The sequence below is a fragment of the Salvelinus namaycush genome, chromosome 40 (assembly GCF_016432855.1).
Source record: "Salvelinus namaycush isolate Seneca chromosome 40, SaNama_1.0, whole genome shotgun sequence".
NCBI lineage: Eukaryota > Metazoa > Chordata > Actinopteri > Salmoniformes > Salmonidae > Salvelinus > Salvelinus namaycush.
This window is the reverse complement of record NC_052346.1, coordinates 3,711,658-3,728,641: the sequence shown is the minus strand read 5'-3', so window position 1 is coordinate 3,728,641 and position 16,984 is coordinate 3,711,658. Positions and strand designations below refer to the sequence as shown.

Here is a 16,984-nt window from a genome sequence, read left to right as displayed (position 1 = left end):
TTCAATGTATATTTATTCCGTGTCACTATAATTAATATTTATTTTGAATCTTTAACTCTGCATTGTTGAAAAAAGGACCCGCAAGTAAGCATTTCACTGTTAGTTTACACCTTGTTGTTGTTGTTGTTTACGAAGCATGTGAGACAGACCTTTAAACAGGTCAACATTCACAAGGTCGCAGGGCCAGACGGATTACCAGGACGTGAACTCCGAGCAAGGGCTGACCAACTGGCAAGTGTCTTCATTGACATTTTCAACCTCTCCCTGTCCGAGTCTGTAATACCAACATGTTTCAAGCAGACCACCATAGTGCCTGTGCTCAAGAACAATAAGGTAACCTGCCTAAATGACTACCGACCCGTAGCACTCACGTCTGTAGCCAAGAAATGCTTTGAAAGGCTGGTCATGGCTCACATCAACACCATTATCCCAGAGACCCTAGACCCACTCCAATTTGCATACCGCACCAACAGATCCACAGATGATGCAATCTCTATTGCACTCCACACTGCCCTTTCCCACCTGTTCAAAAGAAACACCTATGTGAGAATGCTATTCATTGACTACAGCTCAGCGTTCAACACCATAGTGTCCTCAAAGCTCATCACTAAGCTAAGGAACCTGGGACTAAACACCTCCCTCTGCAACTGGATCCTGGACTTCCTGACAGGCAGCCCCCAGGTGGTAAGGGTAGGTAACAACACATCCGTCACGCTGATCCTCAACACAGGGGCCCCTCAGGGGTGCGTGCTCAGTCCCCTCCTGTACTCCCTGTTCACTCATGGCTGCACGGCCAGGCATGACTCCAACACCATCATTACGTTTGCCGATGATACAACATTGAACAGTGATCACCGACAAGACAGGTTATAGGGAGGAGGTCAGAGACCTGGCCTTGTGGTACCAAGCCAACAAAGAGGACCTGGTTGAGAGCATGGCAAGAGTGTGCAAAGCTGTCATCAAGTCAAAGGGTGGCTATATAAAATGTATTTAGATTTGTTTAACACTTTTTTGGTTACCACATGATTCCATATGTGTTATTCCATAATTCTGAAGTCTTCACTATTATTGTACAATGTAGAAAATAGTAAAAATAAAGAAAAACCCTGGAATGAGTAGGTGTGTCCTTTTGACTGGTACGGTATATTATCAATTTATAAACCGGGCTGGGCTGAGGGGTGCGTGCGCCCACACGTCAACAGAGACACCGTTTTTTGGACACTGGGTTGAACATTGCACTCCAAAACACCTTGATAATTGGCTGATTTCATGATGTCTTGCACACGTTGAAGGCTTCCAGAACCAGAGACAGCAAGGCAACACCACAACATTATTGAACCTCCCCAATGTTTGATTGTCGGGAGGGTGTTCTTTAATTTGAATGAATCATTTTTGTTTTTTGGTAGCTCTGGGGTGCCAATAATTGTAATTGAAATCGTATACAAAAATGTACTAAAATGTAATTGGTTCGCCAATGTTGAAAATACAATAAGGTGTGGAGACCAATCCTTTTTTCCCCCAACTTACTTAAGAAGAAATGGGGAATTATTTACCAAAAGTGCAAGGGTGCCAATATACTGTATTTGGCTGCAACTGTAACTAGCTACGACAAGGCTTTCCTAACCATACCGCCATACCCGTAGCCTACTCTCCTCTGAAAATGTACGTAGAAACCCTCCATGTCTCGAGCTAGACATAAACCATGAGCATAAACCACATTATGCCGAGGAGTAGGCCATTTGGGTATTGAGTATTGAGCCGCTCCATCTTTGTGTGAAGGTTAAAGGCATTATGCAAAGAGGTGCGGGGTAATGGCTGTAGTCGCTGTGTGCCATTTGTCTCGTCGGCCACGTTCCAAACAGCACCCTACCAGTTCCAAACAGCACCGTTCCAAACAGCACCCCCTCTGGGGGCCAGAGCTCAGGTTAGAGCCGCTCGGTTGCATGTTAAGTCTGGTCATATGTGTCTCTGGGGAAGAGGGAGAGATGGAGGAGAGAGGAAGAGAAAGGATGAGAGAGGGGGGATAAGAGGGAGAGAAGGAAAGAAAGAGACAAGAAGAGGGAAAGAGAGAGAGAGAGAGAGAAAGCGGGGGTAGAGAGGGGCAGAGAAAGGGGAGGGAGTGGGAAGGGAGAGATAAAGAGAGAGAGACAGAGAAGGAAAGATAGAGGGAGAGAAAGAAAGACAACGAGAGAGAGGGGAGAAAAGAGAGAGAGGACAGAGAGAATGTCTGCATAGAGAGCCGAAATTCACTCCAAACATTTTAGTAACAGAGTTGGAGGGGTGAATTTGATCATTGGCCAGTGGACTACTAGTGGACTATCAAACAAGAATATAACATGATCATTTTGTTCATGTTGTAGCTATTGAGCGGGTTACTGTCAGTCTCTATGAATAGTGAACAGTTGATAAGTGTGTGTGTGTGCCCAAAGGCCTGGACTCCTCTGGGGTGGTGGTGGTTAACACTTCCTGGAGTCTGTCTGACCCCTCAATCTCCATCCTACACACACACACACACCCACCCACACCCACACATGCACAAACCGGGGCATAACTGCTCACCATGGCAACGGTGTAGAGTATAAATCTAGATTCCGTGAATTTTAATTAACCACATACGAGCAGACAAATTATATTCATGGCAGTCTCTCCAACAACTATTGGAGACAAAACAGAGAAGATCATATAACATTTTGTTTCCTATTAAAACTCAGACATTTTGGTTATGAGCCTGGTGATGTCGTGTAAGTGTGTGTGTGTGTTGCTGTGGATCGCAGAGGCAGTGTTAATGTGTTCTACAGGCAGGGTAGCTTACAGCGGACCAGACTTTCTCTGGACACACTAAGCAGCTGAGGCCAGGCCACAAGCAGCCCATGGGGCATTGTGAGAGGCTGGGGTTTCCCTCCTGCACTGAGATAGTTAAGAGTGCCATGTGGCAGCCCACTCTTCCCACCATGGACGACCCTTTTGTCGTATGAAATTAAAACGTTTCACATTTGACCCGGACTACAGACTGCCGGACTACTTTTCTTCACAGTAAAAGACAAACGTCATAGCCAATGGAGAACCACACAGTAAGAACAGGGGCTTTTGAGTAAAGGACAAGTTGATTCTTCAAGCTCGAGAAATCACCCTTTCTTGCTCGTTTTCTCCAGAAAACTAAGCGTCTGGAGTGCCACTAAGTGTGCCACAAAAACACACCAATCAAGTAGTTAAAGCCAGCTGTCGCATTCATCAAAAATACGGTGCATATACAGGAAATGAATTTCCTGGAGCACTTTACTCTCCTCGCAATTTATAGTCACGTGTGTACAATAAGCCTCAAACGAGGGCCTGAATGTCTTGACATAAAATACGAGCAATGCTTTCATGGTAAAACGGAGGTACGAGAGGGGGGGAAAAAATCTTCTGAGCCTCTCTTTCTCGCTCCCTCTCTTTTTGAAAAGAGTAATTGCTTTTGTTGTCTGCCATCCATCCATCTCTGATGCTAATTAGTCGCATCTCTCAGTGAGGAATCACAGCCTGGCGCCTGGCACATGCCACCCCCCTCCGCCGAATCCCCTGAACCCCCTCCCGCTGGCACCGGACGCGCCCGCCTGCAGTCGGCTGGCATGAAGCAGCAGCAGCGAGATCCATCCAATATCTGCCATTCCTCATAATTTTCCGTAATGAGATTCCATTGATTTCCGCTCGGGAAACAAACTGGCACTGAGGGAATAGTTTTAGCCGTGGCAGGAGGGTGGGGGCTTTCAGGGGGACTGAAGTCTCAAACTGTGTCTCGCTACTAACTCAAACTGTGTCTCGCTACTAACTCAAACTGTGCTCATGGTGCTCTTGGTGTTTTGTAAAACGAACAAACTGCACTCAGTCAGTCTCTAATTAACTCTCACTCTGCGGATCTCTCCCCCATGTTTGGCCAATCCGACCCTACAGTACGTGTGGTATTGGTCTGTTTGATGCTTCCCTGCTACAGTCATGCAGGCCCGTGCCACCCAATGCCCCCTAAACACTCCCAGAGCTTGTTAGCAGTTAGCAGCAGATGGTAAGACTGGCTCATTTGGGGCCCAGCCATGCCTCCCCTTACAGCCATGTAAGGTTACTTCCAAACAGAGTGGAACGGAGCGCTAGCGTGACCAGTGCAAGTACATGGCACAATCGGCCTGTAATTATATTGACTTGTTTTGGGAAATTGGGGTGGGATGGTGGGTGCAGGGGTAGGGTGAGGTTCATATGAACTTGATTGTAGCCCTTGGGGGGTGCGCTGTCCTATCGGCCTCTGACTTTTCGACGACAGGGGTGGCCGAAGAAGCCCTTCCCTGGAGAGCTATGTGGATGCAGGGTTCTAGTTCAATCCTGTCGTAACACAGCTGGTTTGGATACCGGTCCTCAAGGTCCTGGTGAGCAACTGATTAGTAAAATCAGGTGTGCTCGATTAGGTTGGAGCAAAAGCCTGCAGGAGGTAGATCTCCAGGAGGAAGTATTGGCAACCGTGGGTTTGAGTGGTGTTCTCCTCGTGTTCAGGGTTACAACTTTGATTCCAAAGGTAGGGGTGAGAGGAAAATCCATAAAGGGTCTGACCAATTATTTTGGTGGAGGTGGTGAGGAAAGGGGTATTTCCGCTTCTCTGGCTCCAGGTGAGCTGCAGTATCGTCTATTTAAAATGTTACGGTGCGTTTGCTCACGGCGCGTGTGTTTGTGAGAGAAAAATGTCCCCCATAGTCTAGACTCACATAGAGTGGTTCCAGTTCTATGAGCATTATAGTATTCTGTCAAGTCATGGCAGAATGCACCCCCAGGGAGCCTGCCAACATTAAAGATGGGAAATTATGATGACCTCAACACACACACACACACACACACACCTCCCATGAAAAATAAAACTGAGGGAAAGGTGATGAGGTGATGTGTCCCAACCCAAGGGAATGAGAGAGTGCGGGGAATCGGGGATGGTGTTTGATTGCAGTTTAAACTGCAAACAGATCACACACACTCTCCTGTAGGTCAAAGACAAGCCTCAGGGATAAAGAGGCCCAAATCAGTCCCAGTAGCCTTCGTCGGAGATAACCTAGTCGGGACGGCGCTTACGGAATTCAGAATGAACCGACATAAAACAAAGAGAAGTGAAGCGCTTTGTGTCTGGGGATGAGGAGGAGGCGCGGGGGAACGAGGACGGAAAGGAGAGGGGGGTTCCGTGTTCGGAATGACTCATTGTGACTTTGAAAAGTGTGGAGGAAAACTCTTGAGAGAACTGATGCGACACATAAAAAATGTGTGTGTGTGTATTGCACATTACATGTAGGGTGTCTGCAAACACATTCATCAAAGAAACCTCAGAGCGGACAGGAGAAAAAAGGAAATATCAAAAGCCATTCCAAAGCCAACGTGAGGTAAGCTAGCTAAACCACCGACAAAACTTAGAAACAAAACAGAATAAAGAAGCCACTGATGACACAGATTGAGGGTTGAAGATGACATTGTCTCTAGATGCTGATCTAAGTTCAATTTGTCATTATACCCTCTTATGGTTATGGCTTGGGATGTGAGGGAAGAACGCTGATCGGAGATCTGTGCATATGTCTAACTTTGAGCTCTAATGCTGCTCGTCTGGGGTGCAGGGTCCCAGACTCTCTTTGGACAGACCCTTTGGTCTCCAGTGCAATTAAAATACACTACATGACCAAATGTATGTGGACACCTGCTCGGCGAACATCTCATTCTAAAATCATGAGTATGAATATGGAGTTGGTCCCCTCTTTGCTGCTATAACAGCCTCCACTCTCTGGGAAGGCTTTCTACTAGATGTTGAAACATTGCTGCAGGGAATTGCTTCCATTCAGCCACAAGAGCATTAGTGATGTCGGGCACTGATGTCGCGCGATTAGGCCTGGCTCGCAGTCGGCGTTTCTGTTCATCCAAAGGTGTTCAATGGGGTTGAGGTCAGGCTCTGTGCAGGCCAGCCAAGTGCATGCACACCGATCTCGACAAACCATTTCTGTATGTGCATGGGGGAATTGTCATGCTGAAAGAGGAAAGAGCTTTCCCAAAACTGTTGCCACAAAGTTGGAAACACAGAATTGTCTAGAATGTCATTGAATGCTGTAGCGTTAAGATTTCCCTTCACCGGAAGAAAGGGGCCTAGCTCCAACCATGAAAAACAGCCTCAGACCATTATTCCTCCTCCACCAAACTTTACAGTTGGCACTATGCTTTGGGGCAGGTAGCGTTCTCCTGGCATCGGCCAAACCCAGATTGGTCCGTCGGACTGCCAGAAGGTGAAGCGTGATTCATCACTGCAGAGAACATGCTCCACTGCTCCAGAGTCCAATGGCAGCGAGTTTACACCACTCCAGCCGACGCTTGGCATTGCCCATGGTGATGTTAGGCTTGTGTGCGGCTGCTCGGCCATGGAAACCCATTTCATGAAGCTCCCGACAAACAGTTCTTGTGCTGACGTTACTTCCAGAGGCAGTTCGGAACTCGGGAGTGAATGTTGCAACCGAGGACAGACGATTTTAACGCGCAACGCGCTTCAGCACTCGTCGGTCCCGTTCTGTGAGCTTGTGTGGCCTACCACTTTGCGGCTGAGCCGTTGTTGCTCCACTTCGCAATAAAAACACTTACAGTTGACCAGGGCAGCTCTAGCAGGGCAGAAATGTGACAAACTGACTTATTTGAAAGGTGGCATCTGATGACGGTGCCGCGTTGAAAGTCACTGAGCTTTTCAGTAAGGCCATTCTACTGCCAATGTTTGTCTATGGAGATTGCATGGCTATGTGCTCGATGTTATACAGCTGTCAGCAACAGGTGTGGCTGAATCAAGCCAACACCCCCCCCCTTCAGGGCTGAAGCGAGGGCCACTGTCCCAACCGGCTGCAGTTACAGCCTATAGCTATTGGGATTAAAGGCTAGTGTTTGTCCCCACTTTTGATTTGGGCTAGGCCGAACTTCTCAATTATACTGCAGCTTATGTAATTATATGGGTCTGTTAGAAGTTAGTCTTTGTATAATACTCCAGGAATAACTGAGCGACTGGCATAGTTAGGAAAGGGAGGGAGACTATGATCAGTGAAACGTGAAAGGGGGTTACAATTGGGCACTCAGTTATACCAACGTGTCCAATAGACATGCTGACATGAGAAGAGCTTAGAAGGGAGAGAACGAGAGAAAGGCGAAAGCAGACCTAGGTTGAAATACTTGAAAGAATTGTAGCATTTGCTTTAGCCTGCCTAGAGAGCCAGATGGGCAGAGTTTGCAGTTTTGCGACTAGGACGCCCACAAGCCTCAAAAGACTCGCCTGAAGGTAACCCGGTAGCAGTTAAAAAAAATCAAATGAATGGAAGTATACACTGAGTACACAAAACATTAAGAACACCTGCTCTTTTTATTAGACTGACCAGGTGAATCCAGGTGAAAGCTATGATCCCTTATTGATGTCAGCTGTTAAATCCACTTCAATCAGTGTAGATGAAGGGGAGGAGACCGGTTATAGATTTTAAGCCTTGAGACGTACTGAGACATGGATTGTGTATGTGTGCCATTCAGATGGTGAATGGGCAAGACAAAATATTTAAGTGCCTTTGTACGGGGTAGGGTAGTATGTGCCAGGCACACCGGTTTGTGTCAAGAACTGCAACGCTGCTGGGCTTTTCACACTCAACAGTTTCCCGTGTGTATCAAGCTGTCGACCACTCAAAGGACATCCAGCCAACTAGACACAACAGTGGGAAGCATTGGAGTCAACATTTGGCCAGCATCCGTGTGGAACGCTTTTGACACCTTGTTTTTTTCTCCCACTTTTATTTAACCAGGAAGGCTAGTTGAGAACAAGTTCTCATTTGCAACTGCGACCTGGTCAAGATAAAGCATAGCAATTCGACACATACAACAACCACAGAGTTACACATGGAATAAACAAAACATACAGTCAATAATACAGTAGAACAAAAGAAAACAAAAAGTCTATATACAGTGAGTGCAAATGAGGTAAGATAAGGGAGTTAAGGCAATAAATAGGCCATGGTGGCGAAGTAATTACAATATAGCAATTAAACACTGGAATGGTAGATGTGCAGAAGATGAATGTGCAAGTAGAGATACTGGGGTGCAAAGGAGCAAGATAAATAAATAAATAAATAATATATACAGTATGGGGATGCGGTAGATAGATGGGCTGTTTACAGATGGGCTATGTACAGGTGCAGTGATCTGTGAGCTGCTCTGACAGCTGGTGCTTAAAGCTAGTGAGGGAGATATGGGTCTCCAGCTTCAGTGATTTTTGCAGTTCGTTCCAGTCATTGGCAGCAAAGAACTGGAAGGAGAGGCGGCCAAAGGAAGAATTGGTTTTGGGGGTGACCAGTGAGATATACCTGCTGGGGCGCGTGCTACGAGTGGGTGCTGCTATGGTGACCAGTGAGCTGAGATAAGGCGGGGCTTTACCTAGCAGGGTCTTGTAGATGACCTGGAGCCAGTGGGTTTGGCGACGAGTATGAAGCGAGGGCCAACCAACGAGACCGTACAGGTTGCAGTGGTAGGTAGTTTATGGGGCTTTGGTGACAAAACGGATGGCACTGTGATATACTGCATCCAATTTGTTGAGTGGAGTGTTGGAGGCTATTTTGTAGATGACATCGCCGAAGTCGAGGATCGGTAGGATGGTCAGTTTTACGAGGGTATGTTTGGCAGCATGAAGGATGCTTTGTTGCGATATAGGAAGCCGACTCTAGATTTAATTATGGATTGGAGATGCTTAATGTGAGTCTGGAAGGAGAGTTTACAGTCTAACCAGGCACCTAGGTATTTGTAGTTGTCCACGTATTCTAAGTCAGAGCCGTCCAGAGTAGTGATGCTGGACGGGCGGGCAGGTGCGGGCAGTGATCGATTGAATAGCATGCATTTAGTTTTACTTGCATTTAAGAGCAGTTGGAGGCCACGGAAGGAGAGGTGTATAGCATTGAAGCTCGTCTGGAGGTTTGTTAACGCAGTGTCCAAAGAGGGGCCAGAAGTACACAGAATGGTGTCGTCTGCGTAGAGGTGGATCAGAGAATCACCAGCAGCAAGAGTGACATCATTGATGTATACAGAAAAAAAGAGTCGGCCCGAGAATTGAACCCTGTGGCACCCCCATAGAGACTGCCAGAGGTCTGGACAACAGGCCCTCCGATTTGACACACTGAACTCTATCAGAGAAGTAGTTGGTGAACCAGGCGAGGCAGTCATTTGAGAAACCAAGGCTGTCGAGTCTGCCAATAAGAATGTGGTGATTGACAGAGTCGAAAGCCTTGGCCAGGCCGATGAATACGGCTGCACAGTAATGTCTCTTATCGATGGCAGTTATGATATCGTTCAGGACCTTGAGCGTGGCTGAGGTGCACCCATGACCAGCTCTGAAACCAGATTGCATAGCGGAGAAGGTACGGTGGGGTTTGAAATGGTCGGTAACCTGTTTGGTAACTTGGCTTTCGTAAGACCTTAGAACGGCAGGGTAGGATAGATATAGGTCTGCAACAGTTTGGGTCTAGAGTCCATCCCCCCACGAATTTAGGCTGTTCTGAGAGCAAAAAAAAAGGGGGGGGGGGCAAATCAATATTAGGAAGGTGTTGCTAATGTTTAGTATACTCAGTATGTAAGTAGTTTAGTGCCAAAAAAAGGGGAGAAATTATTTTTTTTTTTAAATATACAAACAGCTTCCTGATCTGTCTTGTATCTCTCAGATATAGGACAGACACTTCAAAACAAACTTTCTTTAGGGAATTATTTTGTAACTTATCCACAGAAAAGCATTGTTTGGAGCTCAAAAAGCAATAGTAACAGTACGCAAATCAGGGAGCCAAATCAACGGCTCTTTCACCAATGCGATTCGGTTCATGAACGACCCATCACTAGAAACTAGGACGTCGAAGTATGGTACTGTCCAAAAAAAAGTATTGTCATAAATAATTACATTTTTATGATAAAATTTTCACTTAGCCACTCAATCAATGTGATTTTGTTAGCTGAGTCTCCGTCTGTCCATTTGGTTAAATGATCCACTACTGGACAAGTGGAGGTGGTAGCTCATTTATTCATTTGCTCCTCTATCACTGACCAGAAACATTTAGCATACAATAATGTTGCCTAAATCAAGTGTATTATTTTACTCTCAACCTTACATAGAGCCTAGGCTATTTTCCTATCCAGTCCCAATCCCACTGAAACCCAAAATCCTGACTCCTGTCTCGCATGAAAAATTCCTAATTTTAAATCTGTAGAAAGCACATCTCTTACCTATGCATGTCAAAATACTGCTATAATATTTCCCCCAGCATCTCTGCGCTGTCTCGTACGTGCTGCCCACATGAGCACATCGGTAGAGAATGTGTGATCAACAGTATGAGAGTAGATATGGATATTTTCTTAAACAGAGTTGGTCCCCGTTAACATATCTTGATATTTAAACTATTTCCACTCTTCAACACCCCCCATTATTCATGAGCTGATCTGCTATCTGTATAATCATCAACTCAATTTTGCCAAGTATCAGAGATATTCTGCCATTCGTTGAATGACGTTATCTAGCAAGTTTAGCAACGTTGGTCATTTTACTTTTGTTTGATTGCCGTTACAAAGTTTGTACGATTCGACAACGCTATAGCCTACTCGGGGTGCACTCTGTGTGTCCTGAGCGTCACTCTTATTTTGGGAGAAGCCTCGCATATTAGCCATATCCTGATTGTAAACGCTTTAAATGGGCACTTCCGAGTTGTGCAGTATTACCAGGGACTCTCAGGATAAATAGGAATTATTTCCGGTGTTGAAATTTAGTAGATTTTTGGGTAAATATTTATCCTTATTTCTACACTCTCCCTCTCTTGATAAACCTCCCCGTTCTCACTTCTGGGTCGTTCCACCTCAAAAAGCAAAAGAAAGAGGATTTCAAAACCCATCATCTCAGATTGTTACTAACTACAGAAACGATTTCAGAACAGACACGATTAACATTCCTGAAAGTTTGGTCCAAATCGGATGTTGGGTTCAGTTATTGAATATGATCTGAATCCTATAATTTAAAACGGCCAATTTTAGTGCAATCAATTAGGTTAATTTCGCTTAGATCAAAAAAGATTTCAACAAAATGTTTCAGGAATGCTAATCTTACCTGTTTCTAACTACAGAAACGATTTCAGAATATTCTGAGATGGTGGGCGTCATGGCTTGCTGAAATGACATGGAATGACTCTTCTACCCTCTCTCCCCCTCTTAATGAACCTCCCTTTTTCTCACTTCTACTCTCTGTCGATAAACCTCCCCTTTCTCACTTCTACTCTCTCTGGTGATAAACCTCCCCTTTCCCCCGCTCTTGCTACACCTTCCTGTTCCTCACCAGTCTCTCCACAAAGCATTCTCTTTTAATCTCCCCCCTCCCTGCTTCCCATCATTCGACCTCTCTCTCTCTCTCCCCCCCCCCACCTCCCCCCTCCCACCCACTCTCCTCCCCTCTCTCTCCTCCAGTCCACAACATAATTCTGCAGTAGGCTACCCACTGTGCTACAGTATGTCAGCAGCCCCCAACAGTAAGCAAACACACAGCAGGAGGTAGCACATCAGCTCATCCATTATCCCTTTGTGTTGGTGCTGCTGGGCTGTCAGGCCCAAAACAAGACTGATCTCTGGTCAGTGGTAGATCAGTCACTGATCTAAACACAACACAGGTCACTTCTCTGTAGTACAGCATTAGCCCCCTCCTATGAGGCTTTGATATACTAGATTAAGGAGTAGATAATGGTCCGACTACTGCTAGCAGGGATCATCTAGACTGCAATAGGGGCCGGTATCTCCGTTCCTGGAGGGCCGTAGTGTGTGCTGTACAGGCTTTTGTTCCAGCTCTAATAATATTTATATTCAAACATATTGAGGTCTAAATTGAACGGGCACATGATCAAATCATTGTTTGAGTTGTTAGTGCTAGGCCTGAAGAAAAGCCTGCGGTTACCGTGGCCCTCAGTTGCCCCGTCCACCCCTCATCTAAAGGGAACATCCAGCTAAAAAGACTAGGCCCTACACACCCACCACACAATTATGGGTATGCCTGGGCACCTGTGCGGCACTAGGGTGTTCTCCTGCCCCCTGGGCGTCCCACACTCCCACAGTGCTCCTGGGGGTAGAGTAGACCATCACCATCAGACGAGAGGCACGCTAGCCATCCATCACTGTGACGGCAGTGGTTTTTGTTTACTTAATGATGTGGAGGGTGTTTATGAAGCGACGCCGCGCCCGCCACAGCTCGCATCATCTGCCCCCAGGAGTTGACATTAAAACATCATCAATGTGATTGATGCCCGCCCGACAACATTGGGGGGGTGGGGGGGGGGTGGACTGCTCCGGAGCTGACGGGTCACATCTTCTGCGGAGTGTGTTAACGTGTGGGATGGTGGAGTGTGGGTAGTATGTGTATTTGTGTGATAGAGTAGGTGTGTGTTTGATAGAGTGTGTGTGTGTGTGTGTGCTCGTCTGTGATTTGTGTTCATTAATGTGCCACACACACACACACACACACACACACTGCCCCTGTGGTGTGTGTGTGATTCCCAGGGTAATGAGTTGGAGATAAGGTGTTGATAATATTATATTCCTCCTGCACTATCGGCCCTGATATCCACGTTAGCGTCTCTTGTAGCCAGTTCACTTCCTCAATCCTTCATTTTCCCTCCTTTCATTACTTCAATTATGGTTACATCCCAAATGGCACCTTATTCCCTACATTGTTCTCTGCTTTTGACCTGTACAGTAGGTCTCTGGTCAAAAGTAGTGCTCTATGTTGGGAATAAGGTGCCATTTGGGACAAATCCAATGTGTCTTCTATCCATCTTCCATGGTCAAAGGCATTTTCCGCTGTAAATCGCAAGCTTTGGTACATGGACGTTTCAGAAAAGGACTTGTAAAATACTTAATTCTACTTCATTTAGCTGGGTGTTTTTCAGTCCGTTAGACATTTACCGAATACCAAAGATATCTGGATTTGACCAAGTATGGCTGCCTCTGACATCGTCCCTTATTCCCCAAATAGCGCACTCCTTTTAACCAGGGCTCATTTTGGACGCACCCTTTCCTTGCCTATGCCACGTGCTTGTGGTAGAGTGGAACTCCAAAATGGCTGCCAGTTGCATGTGGCTTACTGCGTAGGGGACATCACTGCCAGCTACTGTGGCGGCCGAATGGACAGCCACATCTAAAAATACCAGAAACTGGCCAGTCTGTACACTGAGGCCCAACAGACGACATGACATCATATACACTATCATTATCATGTCTCGAAAGGATAAAAAGCTATAAAGCTTTGTCCCAAATGGCACAGTATTCCCTATATCGTGCACTACCCTTGAGCGAGGCAGTTAACCCCTAAAAACAAGTGCTCCCCGGGCACTGATGGTGTGAAATTCGATTAAGGCAGTCCCCCGCACCTCTAAGATTCAGAGGGGTTGGGTTAAATGCGGAAGCCACATTTAGGTTGGATGCATTTAGTTTTACAACTGACCAGGTATCCTCTTTCCCCATAGGGCCCTGGTCAAAAGTAGTGAGCTATTTTGAAAATAGGGTGCTATTTGGGACACAGCCCCTGTACTTGGACAGATGGTATATGTGGGTGTGTACTGAGACTGACATGGTCAAGACAAAAAGGTAGAGATGAAGGGGAACATGGGATGAAAAGGAGAGAGGGAACACACGAGAGAGAGTATGCAGGAGTCACAGGCAAGAACAGATGAAAAAAGGATCACACACACACACACACATCTTGATGAGAAAAAAAATCTTTAATGTGTGGAGGCTTTGAATGAAGCATCAATTCACAATCTGCGCTTTTCTCCTCAAAGAGCTGTGGAATGGTTTAATTTGTATCTAATATCTTGTTGGTTAAATTCTCTTACTGTATTTTATGTTTCAAATATGTTTTATTGAGGAGTAAACGAATCAGGTATGCAGGTTATTAAGCAGGATAGTGTACTCCCAGTGACTAAATAGAACGGACACATAAAAAAAAAACGACTCTTATTGTATTTTATGTTTGCGGTTATTGTCTGTCTGTGAAACTGAAAATGTAGAAATAAAATATATTTTTTTTAAAGATGGAGAAATGCTACATGTAGCTCTATATTCTTTTCAATGAAGCAATTTTTCCCAGCACGGTACGAGGTACATAAAGGAAGAATGGGCCTTGTGTGACCTTGTATGAGCAGCGCAATACTCAAGTGTCATTAAATCTTTGAAAAGATTCAAGGAGACCAGACTAGGCTGCTGAAAAGAGCAAAGACAGCTGAAAGGAGGGCAAAAAATAGGCTAAGCAGGGAGACACGGGTGCAACAATTGCCAGAGTGAACGAACCGTTGAAACATTTGATTTACTCGCTCTCTCTCTCTGTATATGTTGTAACTATTGGTCTGCGGTCTCTTTCCATTTAACTTACAGTATTTATTTTTGTTCTCAAGGTTTACCTCACACATTCTACATGGGCTATACAGTTTATAGGTTTAACATACGCTTGCTGTCGCAGCCTGTGATTTCATTGGAGTCTCTGTTTAAATGACAATGTTCCATAAGCAGCTGCCTCAGGGGAAGCACCTACAGCTGTGCTGTCAACGCTGTATTTGTTTCTACTGCGACTAACAATCAGATGGCGAGTTGCCTCCCAATCACTGCCTCCTAATTGTCTACGCGTTTGAATAAGGGTATTCGAAGGAACACACAACAACCGATTCCAAGAGGCATCGTTAGGCTGTTTCAGCGTGTGAATAATGTTCTTCGACGGATCAAACAGAACCCGGGCATCAGAAGGATGTTTTAACGGTCTCGGTGTTTGGGTAACGTCATAAGGACGGTTCCACACACGCAACCAGAAGTGAGAGAGAGAGAGGAGAGTGAAAGAGAGCATGTTTGTTTAGGTTGAGCAGTGGTGCTAAAAAAAGATCATGTGAAAATCTTAATGTTTATTTACTTAAAGAGAGAGAAATGGAGAGAGAACGAGGGTGCTGCCACTGTAGAATACCTAATGCTAACAAGAGAGAGCTCCAAATAAACCCAGCCAGGCTTTAAGACAACATGGATGGTCCGTGACTCAGCTCCACAATTGGGAGGAAAACATGCCAACGCCTGCACAAACAAACGCCCACACACACACACACACACACACACACACACACACACACACACACACACACACACACACACACACACACACACACACACACACACACACACACACACACACACACACACACACACACACACATACACACATAGCTTTATTACAATTGCCTGTTGCAAAATCATCCTTAGTTACCATACGCACAAAGGGAAATGAATAAGTACACCATCACATCCCCATATGATAATACTGCCTGGTGATATCCTATGGAATGATCCATATTATGATCAACACTGAGTGTACAAAACCTTAGGAACACCTTCCTAATAATGAGTTGCACCCCCTTTTGCACTCAGAACAGCCTCTTCAGGGCATGGACTCTACAATGTGTCGAAATTGTTCCACAGGGATGCTGGTCCATGTTGACTCCAATGCTTCCCACATTCGTGTCAAGTTGGCTGGATGTCCTTTGGGTAGTGGACCATTATTGATACACAGGAGAAACGGTTGAGGGTATAAAGACCCAGCAGCGTTGCAGTTCTTCACACCCTCAAACCGGTGCGCCTGGCACCTACTACCATACCCTGTTCAAAGGCACGGAAATCTTTTGTCTTGCCCATTCACCCTCTGAATGGCACACATACACAATCCATGTCTCAATTGTCTCGAGGCTTAAACCTGTCTTCAACACATACTAGCCACACGCCACCCTCCCCTTCATCTCCTCTGATTGAAGTGGATTTAACAAGTGACATCAATAAGGGATCATAGCTTTCACCTGGTCAGTCTAATAAAAAGAGCAGGTGTTCTTAATGTTTTGTGTAGTCAGTGTATACTTCCATTCATTAGATTTTTTAAAACTGGTACCGGGTTACCTTCAGGCAAGTCTTTTGAGGCTTGTCACCAGGTCAGTCTATGTCATGGAAAGAGACGTTTGTACACTCAGTATATAGTGTACTTAGGATCTCCTTTCTCTCAGAGCCAGAGTGTGTTTGTCCCAAATGGCACCCTAGCTCAGGCTCTGGTCAAAAGTAGTGCACTTTATAGGGAATAGGGTGCCATTTGGGAATCAAGCCAGAGAAAGACACTTGGTGTCTCTAGGCAGTGGGCAGGGACTCGAAGTATGGATTATCATGGAGTTAATCTCCATGTTGTGTTGAGAAGATGCGTGTAAACCACTTGTGGTGGTTCATCAAGTCGCTGTGATCTGCGTAGGCACAGCGGGAGGCGAGCCAGAGGTCTCCAAGTGAGGACACACACATTCATGTACACATGCATGCACTCATACATTCAAGCACGCACACAGATGCATCATACGCCCGAGAGCACAATTGCGCGTGCACGCACGCACACACTCACTCGTGGCGGGTCGTGGTCGAGGGCTCTGCGGCGGATGGCCTCTAGCTCTTCGTAAGCGGGCACAGCACGGGCCTGCTGGAGCTCTCTCCTGCGCTTCTGGACACGCTCACTGAGAGAAAGAGAGAAATAAAGAGTTCCAATAAAATCAAAGGCTGACACATGAACCATAACACAGGAACCATATACAGAACTTACGTCAAATGTACTGTGTATTACACGGAAAGAAACCACAGACCAATATAAGATGAGAGACAGCGAGGAAGAGCGAGAGAAAGAACTTACCAAATTCGGTAACCCACACACACAAACACAAACATACTAATTGATGGATACACACCCACATAATGCACAAACAAACTAGACTCCCAACCTCTCCCACTCATACTAATGATGTGACCCACGGCAGGTATTGATTCTGGGGCAGGAGTGAGAGCTTCATTAGAGGGGAACCAGCACAGGCATACATGCTAAAAGTTCCTTTAATGACCATGGCCTTAATTAGCAGGCCTGGCT

General features: G+C 45.8%; 1 protein-coding gene across 1 annotated transcript in view; it reads right to left on the bottom strand.

Moving 5' to 3' along the window:
* LOC120033764 (partitioning defective 3 homolog B-like) overlaps positions 1-16,984 on the bottom strand; it is a 183,918-nt gene that overhangs the window by 10,747 nt on the left and 156,187 nt on the right. Inside the window, exon 21 of the mRNA XM_038980218.1 lies at positions 16,472-16,580. Coding sequence (XP_038836146.1) covers positions 16,472-16,580 — 109 coding nt within the window. The remainder of the gene's footprint in view (positions 1-16,471; positions 16,581-16,984) is intronic.